At 54.2% G+C, this 14,461-nt stretch overlaps 2 protein-coding genes across 4 annotated transcripts; one reads left to right on the top strand and one right to left on the bottom strand.

Moving 5' to 3' along the window:
• Nucleotides 1–729: 729 nt before the first annotated feature.
• On the bottom strand, nt 730–3,011 carry AZU1 (azurocidin 1). Its single transcript, XM_087816148.1, is given in 8 exon segments — nt 730–970; nt 972–1,107; nt 1,345–1,562; nt 1,721–1,893; nt 1,896–1,915; nt 2,381–2,434; nt 2,436–2,548; nt 2,979–3,011. Coding segments are annotated over 8 exon segments (819 nt in total). The 3' UTR covers nt 730–898.
• A 5,473-nt stretch (nt 3,012–8,484) lies between these two features.
• On the top strand, nt 8,485–14,342 carry PLPPR3 (phospholipid phosphatase related 3). Of its 3 annotated transcripts, XM_087816582.1 has the most exons (8): nt 8,485–8,774; nt 9,091–9,211; nt 11,413–11,598; nt 11,681–11,822; nt 11,921–12,116; nt 12,212–12,269; nt 12,391–12,564; nt 12,943–14,342. In XM_087816582.1, the coding sequence occupies exons 2-8, from the start codon at nt 9,137–9,139 to the stop codon at nt 14,290–14,292; spliced, it is 2,181 nt and encodes a 726-aa protein (XP_087672708.1). In that variant the 5' UTR covers nt 8,485–8,774; nt 9,091–9,136; the 3' UTR covers nt 14,293–14,342. The 3 variants fall into 3 exon arrangements, with proteins under 3 accessions (XP_087672708.1, XP_087672707.1, XP_087672706.1); XM_087816581.1 differs by lacking the exon at nt 8,485–8,774 and having other exon boundaries at nt 9,015–9,211; nt 11,717–11,822; XM_087816580.1 differs by lacking the exon at nt 8,485–8,774 and having other exon boundaries at nt 9,016–9,211.
• Nucleotides 14,343–14,461: the final 119 nt, after the last annotated feature.

The following is a 14,461-nucleotide window of genomic DNA, read 5'->3' as shown; positions in this document are numbered from 1 at the left end:
TTGTTTCTTTCTTACTGATTTTAGGTGCTCTTCATACATTAATCATAATTATGTTATATATTATTAAATGTATACTTTTTTGTTGTTGTTCTTGTTAATCCTCACCCGAGAATATTTTTCCATTGATTTTTAGAGAGAGTGGAAGGGAGGAAGGCAGGGGAAGAGAGAGAGAGAGAGAGAAACATCGATGTGAGAGAGACACATCGACTGGTTGCCTCCCACAGGTGCCCCAACTGGGGCCGAGGACCCAACCTACAACTGAAGTATGTGCCCTTGGCCCAGAATGGAACCTGCCACCTTTCAGTGTGCGGGCTGATGCTCTAACCACTGAGAAACACTGGCCATAGATTAGTATATACATTTTAAATAAATATATATATATATATATAGTGATATATTGTTTAAATTTTTATTTTAATAAAATTTTTATTTTAATAAACTATATTATATAATATATAATTCTATTTATTATTTTCATATAATTGTATTTATTATTTATTAATTATGTTTTGGCTCTTTCTATATTAGGTACATGAGCCTTCTGTGTCAAGTGACAGTCTTTGGCCAGTGCCTCGTGTGCCTCTTGACTTTGCTACACAATATATTCTTGACCAAAATGAGAGATGGTTAAGATGCTTCCTCTGTCAGGTGGAGATAACAGCAGCCGCTGGTTCTCAGGGCTGTGAGTGAATTCATTGAGTGGAGGCCACTCTGCCAGAAAATGCTCATTACCTCCTGCCCCCAGCCCCTGCCAACCTGGAAAAGCAGAGATAAGGTGCAGAGAGAATGGGGATGGCCTTTTTATTAGTCACAACTGCACAGGCTGGGGTGGGGGTGGGGGACCCGCCCTGAGATGGGAGGTCACAGGCCCCCTCCCACGGGTTCAGCTGAGAGCCTCTCAGGCCAGCAAGGGGTTTAGAATAGAATCCATACAGTCTTGGAAGAGTGCCACATGGGCAAAGAAGTTGGGGACCCCTTCCACAGGGCTCCGTCGAGAAGGAGGCCACACCACATGCCAGGCCTTTACAGATGAGGGGGGTGCTCCCATCATCCTGGACAGATGGCAGACCAGTCAGGGCACCCCCATGCCTAGCCCCCCACTCCACTCTGCCACGGAACCAGTGAGCTGGCAGCTGCCCCCACAACTTGAGGTCCTGCAACCTCCAAACCTATTCCAACCCCACGTGTTCTCCTGCTGCTAAAATGCTCAAATGTTTGGTCCTCCAGCTCAGTCCCAGGGCCCTTGTCCCAGACTTGCTCTCTTCCACTATGGGGAACTCGTTAGCTCTCAAGACCTCTCCTCCTGCCATGGGGAGCCCTTGCCAGGTTGCACCTGGCCCGTACCTGCAGGTAAAAATGTCAGTGCACACATTGTTGGGGTGACACTAGTCCAAGGGGGTCGTGGTGATGTTGAGGACCTTTGGGAAACTGGAGAGAAGTCTCCTATGCCATTGGATTCCCCAGTCCGCCACCTGGAAGCTGGTGTCAGCTTTCACCATGGCATTCTGCTGGGCCAGCGGTACCAGCGCTACGCTGCTGGTAAGGTTGGCCTCACTCTTCAACTGGGGAGGGAAACCAAGTCATGAGAGGTAGGGACTGGAGTCTCGTGGGCCCCAGCTGCGAGCCAGAGTGGCAGCAAAATAAATTCTGGTCTGTGAAGTGCTGTGGGTTCCAGTCCCAACTTGGGCAGTACCCTGCTGTGGGATCCTGGCCAAGTCACTTTACCTCTCTGGGCCTCTGGTTCCTGCACCACAGAAAAAGAATAATCAATAATTCTGCCCTGGCTGGCACGGCTCAAGTTCTCCTGAAGGTTGTAGCCATTCTCGCTGATGATCCTGATGGAGAATATTTGCCTGGAACTCTCTGACTGCCTCAGGTCATAGGCCCCCAAACCACAGTGGCAATTCCAGGGTTCCTAGGAGTGAGTGGGGGCAGCAGGGGAAGGCACCAGGCTGGGGAAGCCCTGGGAGGTTTGTGGAAAAGCCCCAACCTGAGCTTCCACACCAACCCTCCTGGGCACTGCCTGAAGCAAGCTGGTGGGGAATTACTGACCCACTGCCCAGCAGCTCAGGAACCAAAGAAAGACCAGCCATGATGGTCATGCCTCCTTCCTTCGCAGCTATATCTGCCCTCTGTTTCCAGATCTCCTGGGCCTCCCTGGGATCTCCAATTTCCCTCTCCAAACCCCTCACCCTTCCCTGAGCCTCTTCCCCTTTGCCAAGCCCCCTACCCTCCTCATCTACTAGACAAGCTTCTATGAATCCCAAGGTCCCTCCCTCTCTGAGATCCCTTCCTGCCCTGAACCCCCACCCCCACCCCTGTGGCACCTTCTGCACCCCACAGCCTCCTCCTCACCTTCCGAGGCCCCCTTCCAGCACACTAGGTCCCCTCTCCACCCCTGTTCTGGAAGCAGCTGGCTACTGCCAACACAAAGTATGTGACCCAGGGCACCCCTGAAGAAGTGCCATCCCTGATGCTGAATAGAAGCCAGGAACAGGAGTTCCTGTGACTTAGCCTTCCTGCCCCCAAGGAAGTCTACAATGGGGAGCTGAGCCAGGGGGTGGGGGAATGTGCAGCTCCTTCATCTCAGCCCCACCCCTGGAGAGACACGCACCTCTGCTTCCCCCCGTTCTTCCCTAAGAGGACAGGTGGCCCCAGGCCCCCTGCACCCTCCTTCCAGGACTATTCAGGGCCAGTCTGACTGCGTGGTCTGAGCCAAGTCATTTTCCCTCTCTGAGCCTTGAGTCCAGGAGAGCAAGGATTGGGCTGCTGTTCCCTCCCACCTGGGCCTCTCCCACTGCAGCTGAACTCCCAGCAGAGATGGGCATGCTTGACATGGGTGGGCACTCACCAACCCTGGGAGTTGCCAGCAGGCTGGACAGGAGGGCCAGGAGTCTGATTGCTGGCATGGCAGGGCAGCTGGGGGTGGCTGGGGATAGGGCGGCCCTTATACCCCAGGTCTCAGCTGTTGGCAGTACCCCCAGCACAGGGTCATGTGAGAAGTTGCCCATGGCCTCCACTGGTAACAGTTCCCAGAACCTGCCTGGACTTTGCCAACTTGTTGGATAGGACAAGGGTCTCAAGGTATGGGTCATTCTTACTAAATGTTATTCTTACTAAATGTTAAAATGGCACTGTATTTTGCAGACCAATTGTAAACAGAAACTTGACAGAAATCCAACCCTTAAGTGTAGCCAACTGCAAAGAAGAAATCAACATGAAATTGACCAAATAGTGTATATAAGCAATGGCTAAGCCTCCCTTTAAGGAGGCAGAACTTTGGATATGATTCCCTGTCTCCTTTATTTGCTGCAAGTAAGTAAAACTACTTGGTGACAGCCAAGTCTCACTTTTTAATAGAGCACCCCAAGTGGCAAACTCTTAGAGTTCAGTATCAAATTGGCAACTCCAGATGGGACTCTTCTAAAAGAAGAATCCCTTGTGTGGACACTTGGCCAAGCGGTCAGCAGCAGCAGCTCATCCAGGGCTAATTTGCTTGCATCTCCACTGAATGGAGAATCTGTTCTATAGTATACTCCCGCTTGGTTCTGCCGACTGAAACAGCTGCCTGGACAGCAAAGCAGAATGGCCACCCGAACCTATTTCATTCAGCACTTCGAAAGGAAGGCGGGTAAGTCAGCCCCTGTGGTCACTGTAATTAGTGTTTCTATTCACTTGGGGTATAGAGTTGTCAGAAGGGTAGTTTCAGTTCTGGTGTGTGCTTGGTTTCTGGTTGGTTGGGCAGTAATTGTCTCCCAGACACCAGATTCAGGGCCTGACCGAGGTCTAACTCTGGAGGGTTGAGGAACGCCTGTGAGTCATCCAGGACATCCTTGGGTGGCAATTTCTGGTCTGGTTGTCTGGTTGTATGTCCTGCAGGAGTTGGATTTTGTTCTTTATGTGGACATTTGTGTTTGCCTTTTTTGACTTCTATGTAAATGTGTAAGCTATGGAAAACTCAAATTTGATCCCCAAATGCAGCCTCTTGTGGTGCATTCTTCAGACTTGGATAAAAGAGCTCTGTTTATTTGACTTAATAAATTAAGCGCTTAAAATAAATTAAGAAATTGCCCGGCCATTGTTGCTCAGTGGTTGAGCATTGACCCAGGAACCAAGAGGCTGCCAGTTTGATTCCCGGTTAGGGCACATGCCAGGGTTGCGGACTCGATCCCCATTAGGCGGGAGGCAGCCGATCAATGACTCTCTCATCATTGATGTTTCTCTCTCTCTCTCTCCCTCCCTTCCTCTCTCTAAAATCAATTTCTAAAAAAACATATTTAAAAAAATTAATATAACAGATGGGTTAATGGTAGCAAACTGTCTGTCCTGTTTAAGGCATCCTTGCTGGAGGCTGGGAATCTATTGTGGATTTAGAAGGCATTGTTTTCTAAGTGCGGTTTCTTTGCTTATTCGGGTTTCGACATTTACTGACTACACAAAAATTCTCCAGCCACTCCGACCCTGCTTTCATCCAAGGAGTGCACTTTCTGACGCACCTGCAGCCAGGATGGAACTAGATGGGAAATGGGAATGGCGCCCCAGCAGTTCCCTGAACAACCACGAGGTTCCTGTCAGGCTGCACCACCTTCACTGAGGACAAGCGAGTAAGCTCTTGGTTTCCAGTGGAGGTGATCTGGGACAAGCAAGAGTGGCAAGGATTTGGCTGTGGGACTCAGAGACCAGTCAATGACTAATAATGTAAAGATACATGCTTGGGATTAAATGGGAAGAATTACCGGTTTTATCTATGAGTTTTTTGAATAACTCCCACTGCTTCTCTTCCTCCAAAGGATAAGGGGGGAAAATTACATGCCGCATTTCTTCAAAGAGTCTCCTTGATATAAAGATGTTCTGTTAGCAGGTGTGACTTCAGAAATTTTACCAAAGGTGTGGTAACAGAGGCCAAATATCCTAGGAGTATTGAAAACTAAGATTACCTGATTGGATTGGTGTCAGAAAAAGATAACAGCCTGCTATGATTTTAAAATGTAGCTTAAGTCAGCTTTAATGGACTTGCAACATGAAGCAGGTAGAATCAATCACATGTATGTATTTTGAGTTGCAGAAGCCAAAAGGGTGGGCTTCCTAGCCATATAGTATGGGAGGAAGGTGGAAATGATACAGGGAATTGAATTGCTTTTAGAAAGATTTTAGAGTGGTCTTAAGGAGTAATTTACTTACTTCCTGTCCATTCATCTGCAAGGATGGTTTTGAGATCACTGACTCTGGGCAGGTGCACAATTACACATTCCCTGTGTCAGAACCCATTCAACTCCAGAAGACTCTTAAGACAGCTTCTTTTCTGAGCAGCAGCTCTTTTCTCCTCCAAAGTTGTGGGGTGGCTGGAAGTGGGACAGGCTGAGATGAGAGAGCTCGCCTCTGCATCCACAGGCAGGACAAGGTGCTTCTTAAACTGTAGGCTTTCCTTTGGGAGTGGCCCCCACTTAGCCTGGGTACAGACCCCTATGGCTTTGGGAGTCTGCTGACTGGCAGTGGAATGGGTTGACCTAGGCACTTGCCCTAGGTGGAGCAGCCCAGTGTTTTGTCACAGCCAGAGGCTGCCATGGAAGTTTAGGAGCAGAATAGAGCACTGCTAAGGCGTGATCTGGAAGGGAGATAGGTACAGGGAGGCCACAGCACCCTGAACCTTCCTTTTAGCAGATTGGGTCTAAATTGTGGTGTGTGAGGCAAGCTCTTAAACCAGGCATCCTGGTCCTGTCCTCTGCTTCTCACAGTCCCATCTGCCTGGAACATGGGGGCAAGCCTTGGGGAGGCCTTCTCAGCCCATCTTCTCTAATAGTCCACAGCCAGAGGACTGAGAGGAGCTAGGACCTGTAACTGCAATAGGAGATGACTCTGCTAATGTGGGCGTCTGTGGCCAGAGAAGAGAGGTGAGGCTGGGTGGTGACTCTTGAGAGCAGCTCCTCATAGCATTGCTGACTCTCCTTACTTTTCCCCCCCCCGTTTCATTACAACGTGTTCCCACAGCTGTTTCCTGTCTTCACTTTTAGTCTTGAGCTCTCAATGTTTCTAAACTGGGGACAAGGGGTGGAGGAGCTGCAGTCTGTAAAAGGTGGAAACCGTGGGTTATATAGACCTCAGGTGATATGCTCATCTCAAGGCTCATCCCAGTGCCTACTGGGCAGTGGGTTTGGGTGACAAAGAGGTAACAAGTGACTGGTACTTTCTCTCTGTATCCTGATTTTCAGAAGGATTTTAAGTCTCTGAACTGCAGCTCTAGCTGGCTAACTAGGGGATGGTGTCTAACAGGATGTCTGATTATGGAGGGCCTTGTGCTATGTGGGCCTGAATAGCATGGCCTCAAGTGTTTGACCTTACCTGTACATACACAGAGTTTGTAGTCCTCGGGAGTGCCTCCTGCCATCTTGGTGTGAGGGATGGGAGGCTTTTCTGTGGTGCTGACTCAGAGGGCAATGTCAGGACTTCCTCTCAAACTGTCCTCCCTCCCCAGGCCAAGGTGCCTTAGGAGATGCAGCTCTTCACTAGGCCACATAGCATCACTGTGCTTGAAAAACCATGGGACACTGACTGGACATTGTGTGTTCTCTATGTACTCCTGTTATCAGGAATCCCAGAACCTACGGGACCCCATGACTTTCATTAAATCAGGCAGCCAGAGAATTTCACTCCTTTAACTCAGAGACACACTCCATCCATGTTCAGCAGAAAACAGTTACAGAAGTATGACCCTTGTCCCTATTCGCTCAAAAACAAGAAGTGAAAAATCTCCTGGGGGAATTGTTAGATGGGACAAGGGTCTCAAGGTCTGAGCCATTCTTACTAAATGCTATTCTTGCTAAATGTTAAAATATGTAGCACAGTATTTTGTAGACCAGTTGTAAATAGGATAAACTTGACAGGAACCTAACCCATAAGTGTAGCCAACTGCAAAGAAGAAATCAACATGTAATTGGCCAAACAGTGTATATAAGCAATGGCTAAGCCTCTTTTTGGGGAGGCAGAGCTTTGGATATGAATGCCCCAGCTTATTTTCTTGCTGCAAGTAAATAAAACTACCTTGTGACAACCATGTCTCCTTTTTTAATAGAGCACCCCAAGTGGTAAACACCTTGAGTTCAGTAGTAAACGGCCTGTTCCATGCCTCAGTTTCCCCATCTGTACAATGGGGACATGAACAGTTCCCCCACTTCCAGTAGAGCTGTGGTGAGTATCAAGTGAGTTAATATGAGCATAAGTCTCTGCGCAGCACCTAGCATGCTCAATCCCTCTTGTCTCTTGTAACCTCCCATTGCTCCCTAATGCTCCAGATTCAAGTGCAAGTCCCCCACTGGGCAATGTGCCACTACAATGGTGTCTTGCCCCATCTCCACTACCAGGGATTAGATGGGAAGAAGGGCCCCACCTCCCCATCCTGATATTCCCCTAGACCCACAAGCAGTCAAGTTTCTCCAGAACACCTCTTCATGTTCCTGCCCCCCCAGGAGGCACCCAAGAGTGATTGCCCCATCTTCCCCTCCTCCTCCTGCCTCCCAAGGGCTGGCTGGATGGCTGTAGTCACCTTTCAACACCAGCGCCACCTTGTCTCAACCAACGGCAGCCCAGCTTCTACCAGCCAGGAAAACAGGCTGTCCAGCACCAGGCCTGGGGAGGTTGGACAGACAGCCCTCGTCTGCCCAAAGTACTGCACAGCCTTTGTGGAGTGTGAACAGCTGACCAGAAGTAAAGACCAGCGGTGAGCTCAATAATGCAGCCCTCACTCCTCCAACACTTAAGTAGGGGGTTGACTGTTTGGGCCTGTCCCAGTTCCCAGGGGGCCCCCAGTGCCTGTTCAGGGCCAGGTACACAGTAGGTGCTCCAGAGATGGTGAATAAATGAACAGAATAATATCTTGCCGTTTTGGAGTCTGGTGACCTTGGTCAGTGATTTTTAAGTTCCCCAGGCCTCAGTTTCCCCATTCATAAATAAGGGCTCGGCCAGTCCCTACCCCACAGGGCTGTGTAGTAAGGAGGAAGTGACTACAAACAGCAAGAGCTGCCTAACTGTCGTCAGAAATTCACCGCGAGGGCTCTGCCCGCCGCCCCGCATGGGGGCTGCCTGACCGTGAACCCCAGCCCGGCTGGGCCCTGGACCCGGCCGGCTGATCTGAGCGCGGACCCCCGCAGGCGCAGGCCGAGGGGCGGGGCGGGCGAGGCCAGGTTGGAGGGGGGGCCGGCCCCGTCCAGCTTCTTTGTCTCCCAGCCGCCCTGAGCCCGGGGACCTCGCCATGGAAACGCATACTGGCGAGCGGTGGGCACCAGGGAGGGGGGAGAGGCGGGGTTGCGGCGTCAGAGACAGGGAGACACAGAGATAACCAGAAACCCAGACCATCGTCCCCGCGCCCAGCACCAATGCGGCTCCCGAGGCCTGTCCCGGGAGGGGAGGAGACCACAGATCCCGGCCCTAGCTCGCCCTGCGGGACACTGGGACCCCTGAGGCCCAGAGACGGAGGAGGAGGGCACCCGGGAGGCGGGGACCGCACGCCGGGGGCCTGGCCAGGACACCGACGCGCACGGCGCCCCAGACGCGCCGAGACAAAGAGCCCCCGCCCCTCGTGCCGCATCTAGGCCTCCGCGGTTGCGGGGTCTCGGGGCCGGGCGGGGTGCTCTCTGCCTCCCCCTCCCATCTCCCCTCTGCCTCCCCCTCCCGTCTCCTCTCTGCACCCCCTCCCGCGGGGGAGGGGCCGTGCTTTGTGCTCACAGCCCAGCCCGGCGGCCGCGGCCGCCAGCTCCGCCCTCCGAGCACCCGCGCGTCAGGTGAGGGGCCTCCGAGCTGAGGCCCCGGACCCTCCCTTCCTTGGGAGGACCCCTGCCCTGATGCGGGGTCCGCCCCGGACTGACACCCACCCCTAAGCCAGGCCGGCCCCGCCCTCTTTGTCGGAGCCCCATCCGAGGTGTGGGGGTGCCAGCAGCCGATTGTTTGGCAGGTCCATAGTGGGCCGAGGAGGCCGCGGGGACACCCCTCTCCCCTGGCCTCAGTTTCCCTGGGCGGTTCCTTCGCATCCTTGCCCGCCCCTCCCCCGCCGTTGCCGAGTACCGGTCCCCCCGGACTCATTCCGCGCCTCCCCTCCAGCGCAGCTTTATCCCCTCTAACCACAGCCTGTGGCACCTGCTACACCATGCTCTCGACCAAGGAGAAGAATAAAAGCCCGAAGGACAGCATGACGCTTCTCCCCTGTTTCTACTTCGTGGAGGTGAGTGGGGGGGGGGGGGAGCGCTGGTGGGGGCAGGGCAGAGGCCTCAGTTCCACTGGCCCTGGGGACCCTCATGCTGAGGTACAGGGGCGGCAAGCTTCGGTCACCCTGGAGTTGGGGCACAAATAGGGTGCCTCGGGATGGGGATCAGAGGAGTTGGGCTCTGCAGGACAGTAGAAGTTTGAGGGGCATGCCCCGTGGGCGTGGCTAAGCGACTGAGCATAGACCTATGATCCAGGAGATCGCGGTCATCCCCAGCAGGGGGCGTGCAGGAGCTATAAGATCAATGACTCTCATCATTGATGTTTCTCTCTCTCTCTCCCTCCCACTCTCTGAAATAAAAAAACATATTTTTTAAAAAAGAAGTTCAAGGGTTCAGGCCAGTAGCTCACCTTGAGGGACTGGAACAAGGTATTGGGAGTCATAAGTGTGGTGCAATTAATGAGGGTGCAGTGATTTCCTCCAGCACTTGGGCTATAAAGCCTGAGGATCTGAGCTCAAATCCCTCCTGTACTGACCATGGGGACTGGTACACTTCCCCTAACCTCTGGTAGAACAGTCTGAGCACATAATGAGGTCTTAATGAGTGTTTAAAAAGTAAAAGATAAGCCCCACCAGGTGTGGCTCAGTGGTTGAGCATCAACCTAGGATCCAGGAGATTAAGGTTCGATTCCTGGTCAGGGCACATGCTGGGTTGTGGGCTTAATCCCCAGTTGGGGGCATGCAGAAGGCAGCCAATCAATAACTCTCATCATTGATGTTTCTCTCTCTCTCCCTTTCCTTTCCTCTCTGAAATCAATAAAGATATGTTTTTTAAAAAGTAAAAGATAGTAAGTGCAGCTACCTGGCATATGCTAATGATGGCACAGGGTGACCTTTTCCATCCTTGGAGGTTCGACACTGACTTTAGTCTCCCTATAGCCGAAATCTCCCCCGCTTAACCTGCCAACAGGCACTCAATAAATACTCCTTGGGCACGAGACCTGCTCTTACAAACCCAACTTTGGCACTTATCATCTGAGAGCCCCTAGCCTGGTCCCTCCCTCTGTCCCAGCCCTGACCACAGGGCTAGGGTTGTCTGTCCTGCCCTGTACCTTCTCCAGAGCTAGATGGATTTTTGAGGCCCCTCTTAAGGCGCCATACAAGGCAGGAGTTAAGATGGGAGCCTCTCATCGGCTTCATCAACACCTCAGTTTCCTCATCTGTAAAATGGAGGGGGTGGCTCCCTGAGGCAGCCAGGCCCCCTTAGACTCTTGCATACTCTCCCGCCCTCACAGTGCCACCTGTCTGTCTCCTGTGGGTGTTTAAGACCCTTAGACCAGGGTGGGAGGCATAGAATGCTAGGAGGGTTTGCTTCCTCAAAAAAATTCTGCCAGAATCTGTGCCCAGTGGCTGTTTGAGTCCTATGTAAATGAGAGATCGTCCTCCAAACACCACACCTGTGATGTAATCAAGAATAGCTTGGCTTTCCCAAACTCAGACTTACTTTCTGTACCTCATGGGTGGCATGAGCATGCAGGACTATCATGCATGCTGTTTGCCCAGCTTGTGGGGGCACAAGACAAGGGTGTGCAGAGAACAGTTGCATGAAGTAGTGACTCAATGGGTTCATTCGTTCATTCAGCACCTGCTGTGGGCCAGGCGTCCATGTTCTTGGGGCTAAGTGGCAGGCTGGCATGTAGGGTATGGAGCCCAGAGGAAATAAAGCAGTGCAAGGGATAGAGAGATGGATGGCCAGGAAGGGCCCCTCTGAGGAGGGCTGGGGCACCAGAGGGATGTCTAAGGGCATCCATCCATCCTTGAGAGAAAAAGGGGAGAGATGGGAACATTTGCTGTTTCTAAGTTGTTCAAGTTAACAAGGGTGGCTGGAGGGAAGAAATGGATGAATGAAGTAGGTGGGTGGAAGATGGATAGAAGAAAGGAAGCATGGGTGAATGGATTGGTGAGTAGGTGGGTGGAAGGAAGCATGGATGAATGATGGATGGGTAAATCCATGGATTGATTAATGAATTCATGGGTGCAAGAATGACTGTGATGGATGGGTGGACTATGGCTGCTACACAGATGGGTGGGTGGGTCACCGCATACTGGGAGAACTGCAGCATGGACAGGTGGATGGGTGGGTGAATCAGCGGATGGAACTGAATTCATGGATGGAGGAGTCAGTGCATGGGTGTGACTGAACAGCCTTTTCCCTGCAGCTACCCATTGTGGCATCCTCCATCGTGTCCCTGTACTTCCTGGAGCTGACCGACCTCTTCAAGCCAGCCAAGGTGGGTTTCCAGTGCTATGACCGCACGCTCTCCATGCCCTACGTGGAGACCAACGAGGAGCTCATCCCGCTGCTCATGCTGCTCAGCTTGGCCTTCGCTGCCCCTGCGGCCTCGGTGAGTCCCAGAGTCCAGGGGTCTTGGCCAGCCTGTGGGGACGCCTGGCCAGGATCCAGCTGAGCCACCCCCCTGCCGGCAGATCATGGTGGGCGAGGGCATGCTGTACTGTCTGCAGTCTCGGCTGTGGGGCCGCGGGGGTAGCCCAGGCGGGGCTGAGGGCAGCATCAACGCTGGTGGCTGCAACTTCAACTCCTTCCTGCGGCGCACAGTACGCTTTGTGGGTGAGTCACTGGACAGCACCCCAACCTTCTCCCCCATCTACAGCTCGGGGTGGGCAGTCCCGGCCCCCTGGCACTGGCCCTGACCCTTTCACCCCCAGGAGTCCACGTGTTTGGCCTGTGTGCCACGGCCCTGGTGACCGATGTCATCCAGCTGGCCACGGGCTACCATGCGCCCTTCTTCCTGACGGTCTGCAAGCCCAATTACACACTGCTGGGCACTTCATGCGAGGCCAACCCCTACATCACGCAGGATATCTGCTCTGGCCACGACACACATGCCATCCTGTCCGCAAGGTGAGCAGGCCCCAACCCCTGTCCCATTCAATACGGGGAAACTGAGGCACAGAGGACCTCAGATACAGCGGGGATCACATGGATGACTCTTACAGGAAGACCTTCCCATCCCAGCACGCCACGCTGTCAGCCTTCGCAGCGGTCTATGTGTCGGTAAGTCCCAGGCCCAGGCCCTGCCCACCCTGCCGCCCCCTGGGGCTGGATCACCCACACTGACGAGATGCCGACCCCCCCTCCTGCCCCACCACCCTGACCTCTGCCCTACTACCCCCAGATGTACTTCAACTCTGTCATCTCCGACACAACCAAGCTGCTTAAGCCCAGCCTGGTGTTCGCTTTCGCCATCGCAGCAGGCGTCTGTGGTCTCACCCAGATCACGCAGTACCGCAGCCACCCGGTGGATGTCTATGCGGGCTTCCTCATTGGTGCTGGCATTGCTGCCTACCTGGTGAGCGTCTGACCAGGGAGCCTGGCTGCCATTGGGCAGGTCAGGGGGGAGGCTGCCCACACCCCCATGGGGAGGTTTGAAGGGAGAAGCTAACCCCCAAGGGGGAGGGCCGAAGAGAGGAGGGACAAGTTCCGAGGCCTGTCCCTGTCCTGGGAGGACTCTAACAAGTCCTTTGGAATTCTGGAATCAGAATTTCATGGGCTCAGACTTGCCCATTGTGTAGTGTGAGTGACCTGAGGTGAGAATTTGCCCACTGGGAAAAAGGCAGACTCTCCCCTCAGACTCCCCTATTGAAGGCCAGGCGTCCCCCAAGTCTGTGCCCTTTGAGACTCTGATAGAGTCCACCAGCCTCACAGCCAGCCTGAATCTCACCCCCAGGCCTGCCACGCGGTTGGTAACTTCCAGGCCCCTCCCACAGAGAAGCCTATAGCCCCAACACCTGCCAAGGATGCACTTCGGGTGCTGACCCAGCGGGGCCACGACTCAGTGTACCAGCAGAACAAGTCTGTGAGCACCGATGAGTTGGGCCCTCCAGGGCGGCTGGAGGGTGGGTCTGGGCCTGTGGCCCGTGAGAAGACCTCACTGGGCAGCCTGAAGCGGGCCAGTGTGGATGTGGACCTGCTGGCCCCACGAAGCCCTATGGGCAAGGAGAACATGGTGACTTTCAGCCACACACTGCCCCGAGTCAGCACACCCTCACTTGATGACCCTGCCCGCCGCCACATGACCATCCACGTGCCACTCGATGCCTCACGCTCTAAGCAGCTCATTAGTGAGTGGAAACAGAAGTCACTGGAAGGCCGTGGCCTGGGCCTGCCTGATGAGGCCAGCCTGGGGCATATGCTGGTGCCTGCGGAGCCCATGGCAGAGGAGGAGGAGGAGGAGGAGGAGGAGGAGGAGGGGGAGGAAGAGGGCCCAGCCCCACCTTCACTCTACCCCACAGTCCAGGCAAGGCCAGGCTTGGGGCCTCGGGTCATTCTCCCACCCAGGGCTGGGCCACAGCCACTGGTACACATCCCCGAGGAGGGGGCACAGGCAGCAGCTGGCTTATCCCCCAAGGGCAGCGTGGCCGTGCGGGCCAAGTGGCTCATGATGGCTGAGAAGAGCGGGGCTGCTACTGTGGCCACAGCCTCAACCCAGCCTCGTGTGGCCAACCCACCCCGGCTGCTGCAGGTGATTGCCATGTCCAAGGCACCAGGTGGACCTGGCCCCAAGGCAGCTGAGACAGCCTTGTCCTCCAGCTCCAGCTCCGACTCCTCACAGTACAGGTCACCATCAGACCGCGACTCAGCCAGCATTGTCACCATCGACGCACATGCACCCCACCACCCTGTGGTTCACCTGTCTGCTGGTAACGGGCCCTGGGAGTGGAAGGCTGCTGGCAGTGGGACCAAGGGGACGGAGGGCGAGGGTGCCTATGAGCTAGGGGACCTGGCTCATGGCTTTCGTGGTGGGCCCAAACAACTGGGTGTGTCCCCTGGCTCATCTGTCAGTGACGTGGACCAGGAGGAGCCAAGATTCAGTACTGTGGCCACAGTCAACCTGGCCACAGGGGAGGGGTTGCCCCCCCTGGGTTCAGCTGATGGGGCTCTGGGGCCGGCCAGCAGGGAATCAACGCTGCGGCGCAAAGCAGCTGGCCTGGTACTGGGTGAGCGGGACGCCTCTTGCGAATTGGAGGCTGAGAGCTACTACCATAAGATGCAGGCAGCCCGCAGGTTCAAGGACTGAGCACCCAGGGGCTCTGCAGGCAGGGGTAGGGGTGGGGGTGGGAACAGCATGTGGGTTCTGGGGAAAGGGCCGAGTGAAAGCATTTTGCAATCAGACAATAAAAGGTTGATACTGGTGCCCTAGCCAGTTTGGTTCAGTGGTCAGAGCGTCGGCCCACAGACTGGTATCA

The sequence above is a fragment of the Miniopterus natalensis genome, chromosome 4 (assembly GCF_054644295.1).
Source record: "Miniopterus natalensis isolate mMinNat1 chromosome 4, mMinNat1.hap1, whole genome shotgun sequence".
Classification (NCBI taxonomy): domain Eukaryota; kingdom Metazoa; phylum Chordata; class Mammalia; order Chiroptera; family Miniopteridae; genus Miniopterus; species Miniopterus natalensis.
The sequence above is the reverse complement of the archived record's forward strand: the minus strand, read 5'-3'. Positions and strand labels throughout refer to the sequence as shown.

What these genes read in the sequence shown, in the direction of transcription:
- PLPPR3 (XM_087816582.1), top strand. Translation starts at nt 9,137, where the DNA reads ATGCTCTCGACCAAGGAGAAGAATAAAAGCCCGAAGGACAGCATGACG. An exon ending in TCGCTGCCCCTGCGGCCTCG is followed by an intron (nt 11,599 to 11,680) that starts GTGAGTCCCAGA and finishes CCCTGCCGGCAG; the next exon opens with ATCATGGTGGGCGAGGGCAT. An exon ending in TCGCAGCGGTCTATGTGTCG is followed by an intron (nt 12,270 to 12,390) that starts GTAAGTCCCAGG and finishes TACTACCCCCAG; the next exon opens with ATGTACTTCAACTCTGTCAT.